General features: G+C 45.2%; 1 protein-coding gene across 1 annotated transcript; it reads left to right on the top strand.

Moving 5' to 3' along the window:
- Window positions 1-13,029: 13,029 nt before the first annotated feature.
- On the top strand, window positions 13,030-22,561 carry LOC102510682 (cytochrome P450 1B1). The gene is made up of 3 exons (XM_006181062.3): window positions 13,030-14,555; window positions 14,978-16,000; window positions 18,761-22,561. Exons 2-3 carry the CDS (start codon window positions 14,979-14,981, stop codon window positions 19,347-19,349), a joined length of 1,611 nt encoding a protein of 536 aa, XP_006181124.1. The 5' UTR covers window positions 13,030-14,555; window position 14,978; the 3' UTR covers window positions 19,350-22,561.
- The last annotated feature ends 289 nt before the right edge of the window (window positions 22,562-22,850 follow it).

The raw sequence follows: 22,850 nt of genomic DNA, 5'->3' as shown, positions 1-22,850 counted from the left end.
AGACCAAACATAACACTGGAGAGAATAAAGTCAATGGAATAATAAACTGCTCAAGGGATCCAGAGGGGAAAACAATCCATTCCATAATTGGGAGGGGAGGGAAAGGGAACGAGAATTTTCACAGCAGAGAGAGGGAGGGGGCATTGTTGGCTGAGGGAACAGCCTTGAAATGGCGTCTGTATTTAAAGATCACTTTTAATAGTCTGGTGTTGCTCTGGGGGAAATTTGATAATCTGATGGGGAATGAGACTGACATAGACCCTCCACATCAAATCTTACAGGGTTGGGGGTAGGGGTGAGGGAAGGCAGTGAGAATCCTCCTTATTTCATGTGAGTTAGGCAAATCAAAGTATTTTTTAAAAAGAATTTTTAAATAAGATTTGCTTGGCTAGCAAAACCTTTGGAATTATAGAAGGGACTCACAGATGATAATAATAATAATAAATGATAGTGATATTTGGAATAATAATGACTATGATTACATCAAACTGGAAGTGATTTAGGACATTCATAGTCTTTTAGAGCTGAAGGAACTTTAAAGACCATCTTATCCAACTGCCTTATTTTAAAAACAGATGAGGAATCTGATGCCCAGAGAAAAGTCCCTTGTCTCAAATCCACAGCTAGTTAGGGGCAAAGCACAGATCTCTTTCTTCCTAAACCAGATCACTTTCCACTAACATATGCTGGTCTGCACCCACCCAGCTATTTTTCAGAGAAGGAAAAAAGACAGTGAAACAGTGATTGGTGTTTAAGGGGTTTGCCTGAAGTCCCACTGCTACCAGTGGCTCAGATGGAACCCAAACCGAGGACATTAGGGACATCAAGCCAACACTCTCCTGTAAACATTCTTACTGAAATTAAACCCATTCACGAGGGATGAAGCACGAGACAGAAGAGTGAGTGTGGTAATTAAAGCCCAGGCATGCACGTTTCTCCAATCATGACCTGGGCAAGAAAGACGGGGGCGGCGGAGTCTGCTTTGCCTCAGCTGCCATCCCGCCCCACCACACACAAGCCAAGCTGCAGGGAGCTCTCTTTCTCCACCAAAGGCTTAGCTGCAATATGGTTTAAATTAGACATTTCTTGCCTGAGTAGAACAAATCACTTAGGTTATATGCTGACAAAAAAGGAACAGTCTGAATGCTTGGAAAGCTTAGGGGGAATTAAATTATGTGCTGTCACTTCAGAGTTGTTGCTCTGTCCTCTCCACCACCACCTCTCAATTGCCTGCAGGAATCCCGGAGGAGGCTTGCGTGCAAACCGAGCCCTAACCCAGGGCTTAACATAAACTTCGGGCTCTCAGGTCATTGGGCAATAACAGGTATATCCGGTTGGGTCTTTTGTGCTTGTCTGCACGCAAATTAAAAGCTCGTGCAAAGCTCAACTCCTCGGAGCCTCTGGTTAGGGAGAAGGTATGATGCCTTGGAAGAGAATTCTCACACCATCGCCTGTTTACTTTTTCAGGGAATGGGGGTGGAGGGCTGAGCTTGCTTATGGGAAGTTTGCACCTCTGGGAAGCTGAGCTCAGAAGGGGCGGGATGTGGAGGTGGACTTGGGCCAGATTGTCTGCTGGGAGCAGGGCTCTGAAGGACTCCAAGTTGGAGCTTTGAAGGGGTGTAGTTCTTGAGGGCTGTGGGTAGAGGTGGGAGTGCCAATGCCTGCACTTCCTGGCGGGTGGCAACAATGGCCCATGGCTGGCAGGGGCGGAGCTGGGTGGGGAGGGTCACCAGAGGGAGCCGGAAACCAAGGGAAGGGGACATGTACCAAGAGCTGTCACCTCTGGGGGCTTCCCACCTCCCCACCTCTTTTAAAGACCTCACTACAATTCAGCCCTGAAGCCTCCAGAAGGCTGGTTGGAGTAGGAAAGTGTCTTCTCTTCTGTCCTCATGCTTCGTCCCATGGGAAGCGGTAGTGTTCATAACTCTTGCCCTCAAACTTGGAGATTTTCTCCGTCAGGAGTTTGCTTACCTGGTGTGGCTGGAAGGCAGCAGGGCGTCTGTGGTGTCTGGCAGACCTGAATTCAGACTGTGGCTCACCTACCGCAGGAACTCTGTAACCCTGGTTGATAACTCCAACTCCTCCCGTCTCGCTTTATTTGTCTGTAGAAAAGGGATTATGGTAATAGTTACCTTAAAGGGTTGGTTGTGAAGGATTAATGAAATGATTCCTGTCGAGTGCTTGGCACACTGCCTGGCTCAAAGTGCTCAATAAATGGTCGTTCTTCCATTGTTAGTAGTATATGTTACTGTTACCATTGTTATTATTGGCAGAGTTGCTAATGAATGAGCCGCTGCAATTTCAGAATGTGGCTGAGGTTCCCCCGAGCTGGATTTCCCCCTCCTCCTCTGAGCCGCTCTCCCAGCCACTGACTCCGGCATCACCTGGGCTTTGGGCAGCAGAGATTTGGGTACCACTCTGTTAGTCTCTTCTTCCTGGCCCTGCTTGGGGGCTACGGTGCACCATCCCAGCCAGATACGTGGGGTGGTACCTCTGTGACAGCCCAGCAGGGTTGCAGCGCTGTTTGAATGTGCCCACATGTCTCTCATGGGCTTTCTTCCTAAAATCAGTCGCTGGGGCATCACTCCCTTTGAAATCTACCCTCACTCTCACCAACTTCCTACATCAAGAACAGAAATCCTTAGATATTTCTTGGATGAACTTTTCTCACAAGAAAAAAAAAAAATCACATGTTTAAGCTGAGACAGTGATTCTTAAAGTGTGGTCCAGGGACTCCTCAGGAGGGTGGGTGGTCCTGGAGACCCTTTCAGGAAACCCACGAGGTTAAAACTATGGTCATAAGATCTTCTTTGCCTTTCTCCCTGTCCTCTCACAAGTTTACCAGGGGTCTTTCAGGGGCGACATGATGTTGAATATCACCGCAGATTGGAGGCAGCATCAGATGTGAGTTTTCATCTGTCTTCTGTTAAATCATAAATTCAAGAGATTTTTAAAAATGTAAAACAATGCCATTCCTACTAAATACCTTTTGTTTTGGAAAATATATTATTTTCCAGTATGCTATTTCTGTTAACGTGTGCTAGGTTTATAATTTTTATTGAATAAACATTCAAAACTTTGTTCCCTTTTCACTTCTAAAATTGTAAATATTGATAGATTTAACTTTAGATTAAACAATAGCTCTTTGGGTTCTGCAATAATTTTTAAGAGTATGAAGAGGTCCTGAACACAAAACATCTGAGAAGTACTGAGCTAAGATTTTGGCACTGGGGCCTATGAAGTCATCACTTTGCTCACTTACTTCTAAATAAAACTATCATTTCTGGAAGTTTGGAATAGTGCGAATTTTATAGTAAGTTCAATATCATGCATTTGAATGTAACAGATCTAGTTCTGAAGCCCAGGTGGAGGCTTCATTCCAGTTCTCTGCATGTTCCAGCCACTGTTTTAAAGGAAAATTTTCTAAACCCTCCCAAGGCTGGACTGTAAGTTACAGAGATCACACTTTGCAGGGCAGATACCAGGGTTGCTCTCCCCTGGGAGGGGAGAAGGCGGGTTTGAATTGAATCCTGCGCTGGAACCAAGATGGCTTTGCCTGTTAGGGTCCTGGGCCCTGGAGAACATCAGCTGTCCTGGGAGAGGGGGAGGAGGAGTGTGGTCCTTAACAGGCACAACAGTGCCAGAGAAGTCTATGCTCATGCAGAGTTAGACAGGAGGGGCTTGTGTACAATTCACGATGATGGGCAGTAAGTTTACGAGTGCTTACTGCTATGGTCTGGATGGGCTCACAGAACTGAGTTCAAACCTTGACTCCTTCACTTGCAGCCTATAAGACTTTTGGCAAATAGTTCATTGTCTCTGAATTTCAATCCCCTTACATGAAAGGTAAGCTAAAGACAGCAATACTTTCAGGATGACCGACAGAAGTAAATGAAAGAGTAGATGTGAAGCACAGAACTCCTCTCCTTTCTCCGTCGCATCGCCCTGTGCTGTCAGGCATTCTAAGAGGGCAGAGGAGCAGAAGCCGCGGGCCCCGGGATGACTGTAACATCAGAGAGGAGGCTCGTCCTCCGGTTTGGCCGTGCACAGTGATCTGCAGGTGGCACTCAGAACTGATGCTGTGTTTATCCCTTGTTATGTGAAATGATACCTGTAACTTGATTTTCACCTCTCTGATCTGCCTCAGGGAGCCTCAAGTACTCTGAGCCCCGCAGTAGAAGAATGCAGAAACGAGGACTCCTGCGAGTCTAGAGTCCCTCGTGTGCTCTTCTTGCTGGGGATAAAGATTTCCATTCTACTCCAGAGCCCCAGGTATTCCACTGGCAACCTGGCAACATGGGAGCTCAGGTGACTGCATCAGAAGGTCCCTGACACTATGAACATAGAGCAAGGGGCCCCAGGACACATCCGGTGGGAGGAGGCCCAACCACCCCTGCACAGGGCACAGCGGGCGCTTCCAAACCCAGAAACTGAGAAGCCCCTCCTTCCTTCTGTAATCAAACCCTTAAAATGAATAAGCCACCAGGGACTGACTCAGTCCAGTGGAAAAGGAAATAGGCAGGTTAGTCACCACCACAGTACAGACGACTGAATTTGACTTTCCACTGTGGACAGAGGAGCGTTCTGGACCATTTCCTCCCTGACAGTTGAGAAGGGAGAGCTGAGACCCTCCTAGCCAAGCCTTCTGGTTCAGGCTCCCGAGATGGCCTCAGCTTCTTCAGCGAAGCTGTTAGATGCTCCGGATGCCCCAGGTCTGAGTCCCAGTCCTGTGTTTCACCCAGGCCTGTCATGGGAAGAAAGAAGGTGGTATCTTCTGGGAAGCTGGGGAGTGTTGCTTCGTTTGCCCAAATCCCTGGGAGGTCCCACGATAGTGCTCCCTGGAGTCCTCTCCTGTTTGCACTGCATTGAGGGGTGTTTTCTCAACTGTCCGTGGCACGGAGTTGCATTACTGTGGTCCCAGAGCCTCATTACCGCAGGAGGGACTGGCCCAGGGCCTAGCTTGGAGGAGGGAACCCAGCAGAGCCTCGCCCAGCATCTTTCAGGAACCCAGCATCCTCCAGCCCGAGGGATGGCCTCTGTACTGAGGGCCCTGATGTGGAGCACAGCTGTCTGGGTGAGGTGAAATGAGGTGAAGAAGAGGTATGGCGGGGCTGCCATCTGGGAGCTGGAGGAAAATCCACACTGGCTATTGGTCCCGAGCTCTTCTGCCAAGAGCAGAGCCACTTAAAGGCAGCAGCAAATGACCTCCCCAGACTAATGAGAATAGCTGATGCTGTGCGAGCCCCTGCCAGTGTCAGGCACTGCATTAGCTCCTTCAGGCCTCACCACCACTCTGGGAAATCGGCACTGGTATGGTCCCCATTGTACCTCAGTGGAAACTGGACCCCGAGAAGTGATGTACAGCAGCTGAAGTGACCCAGTCGTCAGTGGCAGAGGTGGATTCAGACCCTGGCTGGCTCTGGAGTGGTGCTATTAACCCCGCAAACCGCTGCCTCAGAAAGACAAGGTGGACTTGACTGGTGCCACCTTAAGCTTCCAGGAGCCTGCAGGTGGGTAAGGGCGTGTTGCCCTGGGAGCCAGCACACTGACCCAAGCAGACCACATCTGTGAGGTCCAAGTTCCTGCATGACTCTGATTTTACGGGACAGGAATAAGGGCTTAGTTGTAGTTGCAACAATAATAATCATGGCTAACTTTCAAACGTTTACTGAGAGCTCACTCTTTGCCATCAGCGATGGTAACTGGTGTCCTCACGATGTCTCACTTACTCTGAGGCTGTGATATTATTATCCTTCTTGTATGAATGAGGAACCCTGGGCTCAGAAGAGTTAACTAACATGGCCAAGGTTGCTGCTTGTAAGTAGGAGAGCTGGGTCTCACAGCTCCAGAAGCCAAACTCCTAATGATGTGTTATGCTGGCTTTACTGCTTTTAATCCCCTCTGGAGGATTAGACAAGCCCAGAAGGCATTTGGGCCTGTGCCCAAGGGCCTGTAAAGAACTGTCATCATCTCCGAGGGGATACTGAGGCTTGCTGAGGTCACTCTCCCACTGGCCTCTGTGATGTCTTCCACAAGGATGTGGAAATCGGGAATGTTCCCCCGAAAGTCTTACTGGCTTTACCCTGGGGATTTCCTTCATCTGTCAAGAAGGGGAGACGGTCTGAACACAAGCATACACGATCTTTACAGTAAAGAACAGGTCTGAAAGACAACTCATATTTTTCGCGTTTTCGCTCCACATTTGCAAAGCTAAATTAAAGCAGCAGTTTTTTATAGAGGGAAAAGTATTTTGGCACATGCAGCTTGGTGCAGAATCCCTGGTTCATGAAGATGCAAACTGGCATCTTTCTGGAAGACAATGCAGGTGGTGTTAAGACCCTTAAAATACATATCCCCCTGGTTCAAGCATTTCCACTAGAGAAACACTTATAAATGTATATAGAATTGCACAGAAAAGTGAAGTCATTGCAGTGGAGTTTATAACAAGGTGAAAACAACACAAATGACCATCTAAGAGAAATGGTTAAATAAATTATGTTACAGCCATACTAAACAGTAGTTTAAAAGCATACAGAAGATCTATACCTTCTGTTGAGGTCACCAAGACATTTGTTAAGTTGAAAAAAAAAATCACTGAACAGTAATTTTAGTATGATCTCATTTGTATTAAAATATATACATATGTACAAACATATGCACATACATAAACAGAAGGCACATGGTTCCCACTGTTACATCTGAGAAGGGTTGGGAGTATGGGCTTTCCCATTTTTCTGCATTTTTTTTATATATATTGGTTGAATCTAATCTTTTGCAACAAGAGCCTGTTTATATACTCGTGTGTTTGTGTTTTAAGAATTTATATCTGGCCAAAACAGAAAAGTAGTATATACATTTTGTATAATTATATAACATTATATAACAAATATTTTAAATACACATACAAACACACACACACATATATAATATTGGGGATGTATAATAATGTGGATATATAATACAAACCGCAGTCCCAAGATTTTTTGGCCTAGAAGTAGTCTAGATTAGGTTAGTGGTCCCCTGGCCACCAGACATGCTTTCCCCACATTGTTTTGCTGCTCCTGCTCTGATCTGTGGCCCTCAAGGCCAACAGGAGTATTAACATGCCCTCCATGGGCTGGAACACTGTCCTGGAGCTCCAAGATGTATTTAATAGGAATTAAAGTAAAATCTCATATTTAGATTTTTTTTTGAACAGTTGCACAAGTGCAACTAAAGACTCAGAATGGTGTCAAGTCTTAAAATAAAAGATGAAGACTTTAGCTCATCACAAGCTTAGTATGGGTACAAAAATGGATGCAGTTACTTTAAAATGGTCCCCAAACTTTGTTTGCATTAAAAGAAACACTGTGTGGCTGATCGGAAGTAACTGCATCTCTCTGGGCTGGACAGGATGCTGCCTTTGCGATATTGTGTTCAGTTTTAGGTACACACTTAGGCCTATGGGAAAACTGCGTTGTCTAGAAGACACAGAAAGCTGGATAGAGTACTGGAAAACAAGTCATTCGAGGAACGAGTGAAGGCACATATCAGGTGGATAAAGTTTTAGAAACCAAGTTATTCAAAGTGATTGAGGAGCTGGGGCATTTGTTAGTTGATGGGACGATGGCTCAGTGGCAGCACAGTTCCCATCTTCAACCATGTGAAGGGCTGTTGTGTGAAAGCAAAATCAGTCTTGGTTTCTGTTGCTCAAAACGGAAGCTCTGAATTCAGCAGAAGACAAGAACATTCACTCCAGAGTCTTTCTTAGTGTTAGAAAGAACCTCTTAACATTCAAAGCTCTCTAACCAGAGCAGTCCAACAACAGGACAGGACAGTGTTGAGAAATCAACACTTCGAGCATAGGACGAAAAAATCCTGTTGGAGGTTGATGGTCAAAAAGCCAATGTATAATTATCCAACCGTCGTGTTCTCTTTTGGGAATGTGTAGGGGAGAAATAACTACTTTAGTTATTTAACTATCAATTATTTTCTCAAGCCCTGGATGTGACTATAGTTTCTGAATGGAATTTTTGTCCATTTGTGAAAAGAGAAGAAAACCTTGTAAGGGAACACAGACCTAACCTTAAAAACTAAGAGTTAATGGAGTAAAAGAAGACAGGAATATGGATTCTCAATCAAGAATTCATCCCAAATCTGGAAGCTCTACCCATCAACAGGCCCTGACTAGATACTGTGACATAGCTGAACCCAAATTGTACATTCCACCTTTTTTTCCCTGGTACTTATTGTCGCTTTATGCATTCTCTTGATAATCCACTAAATATTTATTTAGGAAATAAAAATGAAAAATAATATCCTTCACCTGAGCGAAGATTTCTGTGCTTGATCAAAGAATTAGGAAAGCAAAGGTTTCCTCTGCTAACCAAAGTAGTGGACAGCAGCCTCCGAGTTGCACTGTTAGAACAGTGAATTTCAGGAAATGGACTGAGTGGTAGTCAAAGCCCATGGAACATCTATAGTTGGTGCCCCTCCCTTCCTGTGGAATCATTGCTGTCCTGGGTTAGTGAAAGCTTCATCCACAAATACTGTACAGGAGGGACTCGCATTCTGGCTGAGAGACTAGACAAATGATCACTGAGGTTATCTTTTAGCCTCAGTGTTTCATAGTTTGCTCCTTTTTCTTTCCTTAGTTGTTCTATCTCCCTGGCACCTTTTCTCCCTTTCTTCACTCCTGCTTCTCTTTTCTCCTCTACCTCTACCCTTACTCTTCTGTGAGAGACAAAAGGTAGGCATGAGGATGGAGCGAGAAAGGGAGACAATGGAGAACAGAGAAAAACGTGGAGGTCTTCCAGGGCATGCTGGTGAGGATGATGTTAAAAAAAAAAAAAGACTCAGAGAAAGGGAGAACAGGAGAGAATGTAAGACAAGGAAGAAGGAAGGGTCAGGGGAAGACAGAAGGCACAGAAGGAAGGAAACTAAAGGAAGCAGGGAGAAGCCATTAGAGAACTGGACCATTTGCTACATTTACGAAGCACCTGAAACTTGAAGTGGATGAGTTCCTTAAGACAAGGACTCAATGAAGCTAAAGGGTGGTTGCATCTTATATTCCTTCTATTTTCAAAAGGAATTGAAGAAGGCTTACAATGAAAGACAGATACACTCAAACCATTCAAAGAGCAAGGGCAATGAAGGAGGTAAGGGTCCTATGAGGTAGCACTGAGGAAAACTACTGTTAACTGAGCACAAACTTTTTCTTAGCCCTGAACTCCAAAAAGCAGTGTATCGTGGGGGACAATGAACATGTCATTCCCAGGTTCTTTTCACGGTCCTTTCTTCTAAGAGACTCTCCATAAAGCTAAGAGGACAATGCAAAATCATCATGTTATGAAGCTATTTCTTTCTTATGCTCTTATTTTTTGTTTTTAGTAACTTTTAACTTTGATATAGTTTCAAACTTATAGACAAGTTGCAAGAACATCACAAAGAACTTTCATTTACCCAAGTTCTCCAATTATGAAGATTTTACCACATTCACTTTACCATTTTCTTCTCTCTTCCTCTCCATCCCCTCTCTGTCTTTTTTCCTTGAAGCATTGGAAAATAAGATGCAGACATTGATGCCCCTTTACTTCTAATAAATACACAGGAAACTATTCTGGTGGGAAACTAGAACAGGACAGTGTACCTTTGTGGTTTTCACTAATACCAGACTATACGGAAAGAGTTTCGTGGGGCAATCAGGTTGGAAGGGGAAGAGGGCTAAGAAACTTGTCTTAATCCACACTCATTTAGCAAGTGACTATCTCTTTCTTAGATTTATTTAGGTGGATAAAATTAGCCAAATCTTCCAAAGCTACTTCTACTCACACTTCACGTAGGATTGAGAAAACATCAATTGTTCACATCAACTAATATAAATGGCAGGGGAGATGGCTTTGGTAGGGAGCCCAAATGCCCCATCCAAGAAACCTCAGGACCACAAATGCTTAAGACAAAGGTAAAGAACCCAGAGGATCACTGCTCACATGTATAGGGCTTTGTTGACTTTAAAAACACTTAAAAATTTTTAAAAATGTCTGAAATTAGAATATGTCTTACAATCACTGACATAATTACAATTCGCAGCCCCCTAGCCTTTATATTAGTACGTAAAATACTGGTGTATCCTATAAATGACAGCTTCTTAGCTTAAATGAACTAAGATATGTTGTTTAGCTCTATGGGTCTCAGTCTGTGTATTACCAGGAAGAAGGAAGCAGAAGCAAGTCAGGGGGAGCATGCGGTTTGGGTATTAACTCCTCTGTCATCGCCATCCTCTCCATTTCCAGCACATGCCTGCAGGATCCTACAGCTCCTCCCGCTGCCAGACCCTCAGTCACCTTAGACACTTGGTGTATCTCCTTATTTCTGTTTCTCTGCCTACTAGCACGTTAACATGTGTCTCATTACTGATTCCTGCCCATCCCACATGTCAAAGACTTGCCAGAGATTGCTGCTTCTACTCCACTGTGTGCTTGTGTGTATGTGGTTGGAGGGGTTTGGAAGAGCATAGGGCTCAGCCATAAAGCCAACACAGGGATTATGCTAGAGAGAAATCCCATGACGAAAACCAGCTTCTACACTGATGACATTAGGGCTTAGCTTTCTTGGCTACTGGCTCCAGGCACAATGCATCTATTTCATTTGCTATTTTATTACTATTACTATTACTATTATTATTATTTTGGGTTATTCTTCAACCCAAAATGGAAGGATGGACAGAAGCGGGGTACATGAAAACTGACAGGGCTCTTATCTTTGGTTTCCTAGCATGTTCCCCCCACCCCCATCCCTCTTTTTCTGAAAATAGACCTAGCCCTTTGGCCACAAGGGTGGCCTGATGCCAGTCTGGCACAAATACAGTCCTTCCAGGGGCCTGGATAATGACCTTGGAAGAGAGATGGTCTTTTTCTTGGGGTGGTTAATTGGAAGCTGCCTATGGCCAGCTTTCCCACCACTTAAAGAGAGTATTCAGAACAAAGCCCAGGCAGAGACTAGCATACTAGACATGGAGGAGAGCAGCCCCACATCCATCCACTCTGTGTGGTACCACCATTATCCTTTCCTGCACGGGAGCCAGTGCATTCCTGTCCTGCTTAAACAAGCTTAAGCTGGATTTCTGTTCTATGGAATCAATACAATACAAGGCATTTTAAACCTCTGCTTTGAACTCTCTCTCTAGCTTAGCTGTTCTTTTGAAAGTTATTTGTACCAAACAATTCAAGTTTGAGATTTGGGAGGGCAAAATCCCCATATTCTGTGCTGTTGACTGAGAGAGGATCCCTGGGCCTTAGACACTGGCTTTGGTTGAAAAGTTGTGATAATTAAAGAGCCTGGTGTGGATTTTCACTTGGAGGGAGGGCTCTACCATGAGCTGGCTCAGGGGACCCCACAGGCCTCTTTGGATTCACTTGTGTCTTCACCAGGTATCAAATGGGCCCTCCAACAGAGGTCTACACCACAGATCCTGGGAGAATCCCAGGCATGCAGATTTTAAAGGTGTTACCATAGCCAATCATTTTGGTTTGTCATAAGAGATAAGGGTCTATCTTTCAGACATCATCTGCCCAACTGGTTACTCTGCTTTTTAGAGACATGTCCTACAAGAGCTGAGCCCAAGGCATCATAGCTTGGAGGGGATGACTGAACTAAAGTAAAGTATGCATCTAATTTATCTAAAAACTATATGACATTATTCAGGGATTAAACAGTAGGTCTTAGGAACAGTCTTGTTTTGTATTTTTAAGATAGGAATTTACTTGGTTCAAAGGCACCTCCATCCATCTGATTCTGATAGAGACATTGTGATGAAAGCTTTCAGGAACATTGATAGCTCAGAATTGGCACTAGCCCACAGATAATTCTTGTTTACTAAATTAAAGTCTATTGAGAGATTGATACACGTGGCAGTCTTGAATTATTAGGCAAAGGTCTTGCTAAAGCTGGACACTGTAAGGTTGTTATAAAATAAATTTCAAAGGATATGTACGCTAACACAGCCCAGGGAATCCAATGCTTATTTACTCAATTGCTCAAAAACTAACTTCATTAGGGATCTGAGAACCCCATCATGAAGTGTGAAATCATTTTCAGAGAACCTCCCAAAAGCTCCTGAACAGGGAATTTACCAAAGGGCATTTTCTTATCAGATTAGATATTTTATTGTTGGTTTCACTCTCTCAAAAAGTCACACTCTTTTCAGATGCCCCTTTATTTTTCTTTAAAATGTAGCTAGTTATTCCAAAGTCAGCTATGAGGCACAGTCCATAGGCTCCCTCATTCAAAACCAATTTATTTGCAAAAGGTGAGCAGACCATTTCTTCTGGGTCCTCAGAATCCTCAATTCTGTAAACAAAAACAACTATTCCAAAAAATCCTTCTAGCTTTTTTTTTTTTTAAGGCAAGCAGGAAAGAAGGCACTTGTGCCTTTCACCTGAAGATTTCCTTCTGCATAAACTTGTATGATGGGGTCTTCGTGGGTTCAAATCTTGGTTCCACCTCTCTTACTTGCTAGTAAGAGGGAAGGTGGGAGGGTAGAAAACCACCCCACTTTGACCATGCAAGCATTTAGATAATTTCCTTAGAAAGGAATAATTTAAGACTATATCCTATGATTGTAATTGTATTATAGTGCTTGTTATCTTGGGTAAATCACATAACCTCTCTGAACCCGTTTCCTCCTCTGCAAACTGGGAAACAATAGAGATTCCCAGCGCGTGTTATGCTCAAGGCACAGGTCTGTCACGTGGTAAACGCCCAACTTCTTTACTTAAACTTAATGACCCCGGAGGCTCTGAAGTACACTTCTACCTATGTAACTACCATACGTCCCACCCTCCCCCCGGGCTTGTTCTTTCCTCAGCCTAGCGGAAAAGACCCTTTCTCTCCAGGGTCTTTAAAATACTTTGTACTAGCCAGCAGGAAAGGGCGTAGTGGCCGGCCAGGGAGGCTACAGCGGCCCAAGTACCTCCTGCTACCTTTTTGAAAGAGTACTCATTCGGAGAGCACGCGCGCCCAGACCCGGCCTCTGGGTGGCAGCCCTGGCGGGCGCGGCTGTGCGTGCGCCGCGGAGGGTGGTGGTGGCCTGCACCCCGCCCTCGGCCGCCGCCCCCGCCGCCGCCTCGGCGTGTCAGGTGCCGTGAGAAGCGCCGAGGGATATGACTGGAGCCGACTTTCCAGAAGCGGCGCACGCAAGGCACAGCTCCGCACGCAAGGGGGAGGTGACAGCAGAAGAAACTTTTCAACCCGATAAAGTTCGCAGGCGCGCTTAGATTGGCCTCCTCCTCCTTTCTTCCCGCCTCCTCCCTCCAGGAATCTCCAGAGCACCCTCCCTCCTCTCCTCTCCCTAGTGTTCGTCCCGGCTTGGTTCCGGGCTGGGAGCCAAGGGCCTCGGACGCGGCCAGCGCGGCCCCGCGATCTCCAGTGGGCGGCGCCACCTGGAGGAGCTTCTACGCGGGAAACCTCGGGGCCAGCTGCGGCGCGCCAGTGCTGGCCTTTGTGTGCCAGGGACGGTCGGGGCCCCGGGGCGGGGGAGCAGCGTCTTTCAGGGATTCTTGATCTCGCCGCGCAAGGTGGAGGGAGAACTTTGTGCGGCAAAGGGCCTGATCTGACGGGCCGATTTATGTGCAAGAATGTCAAGATAAAATAAAAATACAACAACGTGGGATGCTGTAAGGCAAACCGCTACCACAAGCGAGCTTTCCTCGTTTCCAAACTGACGGGTTTCCTTTTCAGGTTCGGGCGCCCAGGGATCCCGAGCGGTTTTCTCTTGGGGAAGGAAGCTGAAGTCACCGAGAGGGAAGGGAGGTCGGGCTCTCGGGACGTGGAGCGCGTTCTCACCCAGAGCGCAGAGGGCTGCTCAGGTTCTGTCCCGAGCTCGCGTCCTGGGAAACCGTGCGGCCTCGATCGGGGCTAATTGTGAAGAGTGGGTTTCAGGGAAACGAAAATTTCATTCCACGGCTTCCAGGAAAGCTGCCAGCTACTGCGCCAAGGCCGTCGGGGCGAGCCGGGGGCGCCTCGCGTGACAGCCCGCGCGAGGCGACCCCAATTGGAGTCCTAGAGACTTGGACCTTCCCGACGCGCCCCGCCCCCCGCAAGCCCCGCCCCTGCCAGGTCCGACTACCTCCTCCCCCAACGCAGACCTTAAAAAAGAAGCGGGATGGCGCGTTTTGACTCTCCCGAGTGACGGTGTACAAACCCGCCACGCTTCTGCGACGCCAGCTGTCAGAGCCGTGCGGGAGGCGTGAGGGCTGGGAATAGACTCCATTCATCGACCCCCAGTCGCAATTCCCACGCAGTAAGAAAACCCTGATTTTGCCGAGGCCCCAGGTGCAGCTGGGCTCGGCAAAGGAGATATCTTTCTCCATTCCCATTCCAATCCAAGCGTCCCTAGCTCTGACGACGCCTAGAGACTGCAGAGTGGGCGCTAAAGCTCCCAGAGCTGGCAACAGGTGTCCAGCGCGGGCCCCCGACTTCCTGGAGACACTCGGGTTACCGTCTTGAACCCCACAAAGATCTCAGACGGTTCTCGGAGCCGGCGGTCTGGCGCTGCTGGAAACCGCGCCTCTTCGCAGGTCAGTCTATTGGTGGAGCTACATTCCCGCGGCCTCTTGCGATGGGTTCTCGCAATAAGGGGTGGCGGGGGGATGCGCAGGGGCCAGGATGGTAAGCATTTTGAAGGGACTGAGCGCCACCGCCTTGATGTCCGCCGTGTTGTCCCCAAATTGCAGGAACCGTTAGGCAGCTGGTGCAGTGTGGGGGGTCTGGGTCAGATAGAGGTGGAAACGGAACCCTTTACTTCGCCTTTGGGGATGGGTTTGGGGTGGCAAGAGGCATTTTCAGCTGCTTCTCCAGTGAGCCAACCCTGACCTAACCTACGCACGACCTTCTCCTTACCCAGCAGCGCATTGTAGCCCTAGGCTGGGGGTAGGGGCGTGGGTCGTCCGCCCCGTTCTCTGCCTACCTGAGTGTCACGCGTTCGCTCTTATCTCTGCAGCATGGCCACCAGCCTCAGCCCGGAGGATCATCTGCCGCCGATCCCTCTGTCTGCCCATCAGACCACGCTCCTGCTGCTCCTCTCGGTGCTAGCCGCGGTGCACATGGCCCAGAGGCTGTTGAGGCAGCGGCGGCGGCAGCTGGGGTCCGCGCCCCCGGGTCCTTTCGCATGGCCTCTGATCGGAAACGCGGCGTCGATGGGCCCGGCGCCGCACCTCTCATTCGCGCGCCTGGCGCGGCGCTACGGCGACATCTTCCAGATCCGCCTGGGCAACTGCCCGGTGGTGGTGCTGAACGGTGAGCGCGCCATCCGCCAGGCCCTGCTGCAGCAGGGCGCCGCCTTTGCCGACCGGCCGCCCTTCGCCTCTTTCCGCGTGGTGTCGGGCGGTCGCAGCCTGGCTTTTGGCCAGTACTCGGAGAGCTGGAAGGCGCAGCGGCGCGCGGCGCACAGCACGATACGAGCCTTCTCCACGCGCCAGCCGCGCGGCCGCCGGGTCCTCGAGGGCCACGTGCTAGCTGAGGCGCGGGAATTGGTGGCGCTGCTGGTGCGCGGCAGCTCGGGAGGGGCCTTCCTGGACCCGCGGCAGATGACCATAGTGGCCGTGGCCAACGTCATGAGCGCCGTGTGCTTCGGCTGCCGCTACAGTCACGACGACGCCGAGTTCCGCGAGCTAATCAGCCACAACGAGGAGTTCGGGCGCACAGTGGGAGCGGGCAGCCTGGTGGACGTACTGCCCTGGCTGCAGCGCTTTCCCAACCCTGTGCGCACCGCCTTCCGCGAATTCGAAAAGCTCAATCGCAACTTCAGCAATTTTGTCCTCGACAAGTTCCTGAGGCACCGCGAAAGCCTTCGGTCCGGGGCCGCTCCCCGCGACATGATGGATGCCTTCATCCTCTCGGCGGGAAAGGAGGCGGGCTCGGGCACGGACGTGGAGTACGTGCTGGCCAGCATCACTGACATCTTCGGCGCCAGCCAGGACACACTCTCCACCGCGCTGCAGTGGCTGCTTGTCCTCTTCATCAGGTAAAGCCTCCAGGAGGCTTGGGCTGGCCTTCCTCCCTTCCTCTGTAAAAGGTGGGGTGAAACTAGAATGTGCCGAGGTCGCCGAGGTCGCGACTAGGTCGCGAGATTTCGCTCGAGGTCTCTGTCAGAAAGTGCGGCTCAGGAAGGCTCAGTGCGGGCGGAGACCTGAGCGCACGCAGACCCAACCCAGCGGCGCCCTCTCGGCTCCGCATCTCTGAGTGGGTACAAATTTGTGTGAAACCTCCTGGAAAAACAAGATCTTTTTAATGCCCGCAGACCAGCCCTGATCTCCCACCCTGGCACAGGAGAAGTCAAATTGGAACGGTTCTGAAGGAAAGGGCCACGCAGTAAATATGTTAAATAAACAGCAGCCTAGACTGGTCTTAAGCGCGGATCCGAGGCTGCTCGGCCCTGAAGCTAAAAGCAAGCCGCTTGTCAGGTCTTTGTTCCCCGGTAAAGGCAGCTCTCGGAGGCAGGCCCGGACGCCGGCAGGCCTGGCCCCACGGACGGCTAATCTCAGGCGTTAAGAAAGCGGCCAGAAACCGGCAGACTGTGCTAGGTTTATAAAACCGCCGTGCTAGAAGTGTCGGTGTAAAGAATGGGAGACGCAGTAACTTTACCGAACGCAGAACAGCTTTTAAAACGGCAAATGGGGTACCCAGGAGGCACTTGCGGACCTCTCGGGCCTTGCGCTCGGCTCGGGTAGCTCACCGAATCTAAGAGTTCTGCTAAATTTGTACACGCACGAATTAAACAGATTCCCGGTAGCCTCAGACTGAGCAAATAAAACATAAATTTTACACAGGACATAGATTAGCCATTGTTTATCTGAAATTCACGTTTCACTGGGCAGCCTGTGGTGTTTTGTCCGGCAACCTTACCCCGGGGTTATAACATTCAAGGCAAATCGTGATAGCCTCTGAGCGACCAGAAATCCTGGTTGTGCACTTCCTTGGCGCACGGGTAGGCGGTAGGGGAAGCTGAATTTGTGGCGCCTTTAGAAACTGGAAAGTAAAGACAGCTTCTTTTGATGTTAGATCCCACTAAATTAGACTATTACATTTCCTTAGATACTGTACAGCTGCTTTCACAATTTTTTGGTATATTTAAAATCACTTCAGTATTAATACCATAGAAACACATATGGAGGAGCGGCAGAAATCGAATAAAGACAAGTCAGGAGTGATACATCAGGAAGACAATGATTCTAAAATGAATTCAACAGGTCTTTTACATCCCCTGATTTGCACGTTATTTTTTGAAACGTCTTTTCCACTTGAAACCAAATTGAAATCTTTCTGCGTGTACTCCAATTGGGCAGCAAAAGGAAATAAAACAATCTTGGGGTCGCTTTCAATTCAGTAAAGCTGATGAGTCCCTTTTTTTTTTCTTTTTAGTGAAAAGACAGTATGACAGAGGATGGCAAATTACACTCCCTATTTAAGTTTTATGAGAATATAGCTATGCCCATTCATTTATGCACTGTCTATGGGTACTTTCACATTACAGCACAAGGCAGAGTTGAATAGTTGTGAGGCAGAGAGTTTGATCTACAAAGCCTAAAATATTTACTATCTGGCCCTTAAGAAAAAGTTTGCAGACTCCTGAAGTATGATGCTAAAGAAGTAATTTTTAAAATCACCCATACTTTCATCAAATACATGCTTACATTTTTTTCAGAGTTGCAATAATTATTTACAAATGTTTTGGCGTCTGACATTTCCATTTACTGCAGTGGACGCTTCATCATCTCTTAAACTTTATTTTAGTAACTTTTGATGGCTATGTAATATTTTGCCATAGTAACATATCGTTGGCATCTCTTGTACTTTAACGTTCTAGATTGCATTTTTAAAATATCAGCTATTGTGGCTATATATTTTGGACCTGCTAAGTTGTTTCTTGAAAATACATTTCTAGGCATGGATTCCTGGGTTTAAAAATGTTGGGGAGGAGTTACCCTTATCTATCTTCCTTTGTAATAAGATTTTGTTTTCCAAAAAGATTGTTCTGGTTTTATCAGCAACAGTGAATAAGCATTCCAGTTTGTACCATAATTTCATGAACATTGGGGACTTGCTTTTAAATTTAGAAGTTATGTAGCTTTATCTATCAGGGTATCAATTACCTTTGTATAAAATGAGAACAGTGTGTCTGCTGGAATTGTCTAGGGAGATGAGGAAAAAAAGGAACCGCTTTCAGGGCAACACTTTAATTTTTGTGAGCCCAGCGTGCTTTTGCCTTTGCAGACTCCTTAGTCCATAAACAAATTTTTAAATAAATATTATGACTACATTGGTATAAAGAAAGATATATTAGAATTATGTATTAAAACATTTTCTTTGACTTAAAAGTTCATTTTCTTCTGATTTTAAGAGAAATGAAAACATTTTCGTGGGTCCTTAGGCACAGCCCCAGCCGTGACTAATGGAAAAGTCGGCCTCCATTGCTGCACATTTTTCAGACTGAGAAAACTTAAAGTCTTTTTTTTTTTTTCCTGACTTATGATAGGAAAGAGAGTTTGAGCCACTGGAGGCTTATTACAAGAAATACAACTTGCATTCTATCTTATAATTCAGTGGTAAATTAAGAAACTGTTTTAGGTTGTTTTGTTGTTGTTGGAAATGTTCATTCACTTACTGATTCAGATAGCCAGTTTAAAGAGAAGTGATATTAAAATAAATTGTAATGTGTTTTCTAGATAAAAGAAGAATTCGTTTTCCTCACTCCTTTCCTCTCTCTGCATTAAAAATCAAATAGGTATCCGGAAGTGCAGATGCGGGTACAGGCGGAGCTGGACCAAGTGGTGGGTCGGGACCGCCTGCCCTGCCTGGACGACCAGCCCCACCTGCCCTACGTCATGGCCTTTCTTTATGAAGCCATGCGCTTCTCCAGCTTTGTGCCAGTCACCATCCCTCACGCCACCAAGGCCAGCGCGTCTGTCTTGGGCTACCACATCCCCAAGGACACAGTGGTTTTTGTTAACCAGTGGTCCGTGAATCATGACCCGGTGAAGTGGTCTAACCCAGAAGACTTTGATCCAGTCCGATTCTTGGACAAGGATGGCTGCATCAACAAAGACCTGGCCAGCAGCGTGATGATTTTTTCAGTGGGCAAACGGCGGTGCATCGGGGAAGAGCTTTCCAAGATGCAGCTGTTTCTCTTCATCTCCATCCTGGCTCATCAGTGCAATTTCAGGGCCAATCCAGACGAGCCCCCAAAAATGGATTTTATTTACGGCCTGACCATTAAACCCAAGTCATTCAAAATCAATGTCACCCTCAGAGAGTCCATGGAGCTCCTTGATCGCACTGTGCAAAAGTTACAAGCCGAGGAAGACGGCCACTAAGAAGCCAGAGGCAAGCAGAAATGTGATAAGTACTTGGGGGATGGGGAGTAAAATTAGCATGTTTGTTTGTTTTTTTTTTCCTGGCTCCTCAGTTAGCCTCTAAAGTGAGCATATACCAACTGACCCGCAGATAATGTGCTTCACGCACGTGTCCTCAGAATGGCACCTCATGAGTGCTGGGCTGTGCAGAGGCTCTGGGAGAGTTTTGGAGTCAAAGAGTGAAAGGGCCCAAAGAATTTTTATACATATCTAATGCTGGTAATAATAATTTCTTGAGGGAGCATTCTTTGGAGTTAAAAAAAACATGCGCACACATACAGAACTACCTGGTTTCAGTAGCCACACTGTGCAGGGTGGGATCCAAATTTGATGTTCTGTGTGCACAAGTCAGCTCCAAGGAAATTTGTATTAAGCAGAGTTTCAGAAAATGTTGTTAAATGCGCAAAGGCAAATAATTTCAGTGTAAGATATGTGATTTGGGGTGATAAGGGAAAAGGTGAAGACCAGAAATTCCCTTCTCACCTTTCAAAGAAACAGCTTAGTTAGACGCTAATATCTATGGGTGGATTTCTCTTTTTGCCCACTGATATTCTTTCTCTTACTTTTTGGGTCATCATAGAGTTATTTGCTTGAGAAGAAATTAATAGTAATTGATTTAGTGGGTTTCAGTGATTTATTATGAATTTTTAAGTGTAAATTGTTTAATTGTAAACAATTCCAAGCTGAAGCCATACCTCTCTTGGGTGCCAGAGTACAGGATTTCAATTATGAGCAAAAACAAAAACAAAAACAAAAAATTTCTTACCAGCTCAACTAAGCTTTAAATTATATGATTGTAATGTACTGATTTCAGTAACTCTCATAGGTTAAAAAAAGTCACCAAATAGTATTCAAAGTATATACATATATTACATAATTATCCATAAGCAATTATATATTAGATATTTTAGTATTAAGTAGTATTAGTTATTTTGGTCAAGAAAAAGTTGAACAATGTCTTTTATAATGTCATAGCAAATAAAAAGTACAACCAATTTAGCCAGTTTTGGTTCAAATACATGATAGGAGATTGATTAAATCAGCCACTTATTTTTTTGACATCATGGAAACCGAGTTGAAGCAAAGTCTCTTCTCTCATTCAAAACTTGGATGAGAATTGAAAAAAATCTCAAAATTGGATCTGTAAAATGTGTTCCTTATCACTTGACAACATATATATTAAAATTATATTCACAATACAGAATCTCTTTCAAATTGATCTAGTTAATATGTTATCATTCCAAACTCTTGGCATGCTTAAAATTTAATTTAATTTTAAAGCTATTCTGATTATTGCATTCCAGTTTAAGTTACTGGAAATCTGACCATTAGCCTGTGGAAGGCAGAGATTTAACCTATGTCTGCCAGATGAATAGTGAAAAATGCAATGAATTATCTGGATGTTCTCTATTAAATAAACTAGGGGGGGAAATTCCCATTATAATGGACTTAGTTTCTCTTTTAAATGAGTTTTTAAAAGGTAGCATTGGTGTTTGTGTTTTGGGAAGTCAGAATCTGTCTTGGGAGGTTGTGTTGAGGATTGCATTGTGTTTCAGTGGAGCCAGTCAGATCAGATGTACTACTTGAGATGGCCAACGCAGTGAGCAGTCACTTTGGTAAGTGTGAAAACATAAAGCTTGAACAAAATGTTGATGTTCGGTTTATGTAAATAACCTGAAAACCTTTTTAAAAAAAAGTGACGGAAGATTGCAAAAGTACAAAGTGAAGTTTGAAGTTGGAACTTTTGGTGCTTGTAAACATCCAAAGGAAGTTGTGGAGTTGTGATGGGTCCTAAAAGCTTACTGCTTGTTACATTTTATTAAGCTTTTTGGAATCTTTTTATCAAAATGATAAAGGAAGAAGTATATGATGGTTCTGTGTGGGAGTGTTAAGAGAAAAGAATGGAAAAGAAAAATGATTAAACATTTCTCCACTCATTTAAAATTAATTTGAAGTATGACTACGAAAAAGATGTTTTGCATGCAGTGTTAAATCCCAAGTAGATGAAAAAGAAGTCTACAACACAGCAGCTCAATTTTATAAATTGAAATTTTTATTAATACAAATTTGATGTAATTTTAATTTATAAAATCTTACAGCCTTATCTCTTGAATATGAAAAACCTGTGCCAGTATTTTTAAAGGCACCAAAGTCATCTATTGAAATCAGGCTTACCCAATGCATTTCAATTTTTTGGACACTGACTATTCTAAAACATTGTTATCCACCCTTCCCTGCCCCTGGAGCAGGGTGAGATGGTAATTTGGGGCTGCCCTAGCCTACTTGCTCTGAGAGATGTGTGGCCGCAAAAGTAACATGTACCAATCTGAATGCCTCATTAAGTCAACCAGGTCCAGATGTGCTGTAATCTGTTTTTATGTGTGTAGGTTCAGTTCATCTGCTTGTGGACATAGAAGAAAGTAAGGTGGGCGCGGGGAGGTTTCCTGGTTTATTTAATATGTTTGTAAACCAGTTGAAGGAAGGAAAGCAAAACCAAAACAAACAAATAAAAAGAACCACATTTAGGGGCTACCGTAATCAGGTTACTGGCTTAATCAGAAAACCTCATTTAGTTTCTGCTAGAGAAAGTGTATTTGCCTGTCACCGCTTTAGACAGAACATCTACTCAAGGTTATTGCAATAGTTAAAGTATATCGTTCATTAAATGCTTCATTTACATATCAAAGTTTTGATTTTGTAAGAAAATTGCTTTTTTCCCAAAACAAGAGGAAGATGTCTCAGGTTTGTTTTGTGGTTTATCTAAAAGCTTTCATGTCTCAGAACTTAGCCTTTACCTGTGAAATGCTATTACAGCCTTAATATTTTCATATTAGGTCTATATTAGATCAGATAGTTGCACTGCATCATATATTAATTAGTATGTTTTTTAGCTATGACACAACAGTGTAATGCAAAGGTATGCTTTAGTACATGTATATCCAAGGATAAGTTCATACTTAACCTTTTCTTATTTTTGTATTTTATCATGTATGCTTTTCATATGTACACAGCAGCTATAATACATTGTTGTAACTGAAATGGATTTTGCGGACACAGCATTAATATGTGGCTTTTACTGCTTGATACACCAGATTAAAAAAAAAATTCTGTATCTGTAATTACCTATGATAGGACACCATTTCCAAAATAATAAAAATCACTTTCATAATCTTGTTAGGAAGTTTTTCTTTATGTTGTAGCAAATATAGTCTAAGGTATCCATTCATTTCAACTACTTTTTATAAGTGCTTGACTTAAAATGTTGCCTTGTAAATATTTCCTTTGGCCATTCTACATCTTAGGCTGCTTGCCTTTTTCTTTTTAATAAGGTTTCCACATCCAGTTTGCTACCAAATTCTTGATCTCTCTTTTTTTAATTGAAATACAGTTGATGCACAATATTATATTAGTTTCAGGTGTACAGCATAGTACATAGATTCAATATTTTCATAGATTATGCTC

This window comes from Camelus ferus, chromosome 15, assembly GCF_009834535.1.
Source record: "Camelus ferus isolate YT-003-E chromosome 15, BCGSAC_Cfer_1.0, whole genome shotgun sequence".
NCBI lineage: Eukaryota > Metazoa > Chordata > Mammalia > Artiodactyla > Camelidae > Camelus > Camelus ferus.
This window is presented reverse-complemented; position numbering and strand designations above follow the sequence as displayed.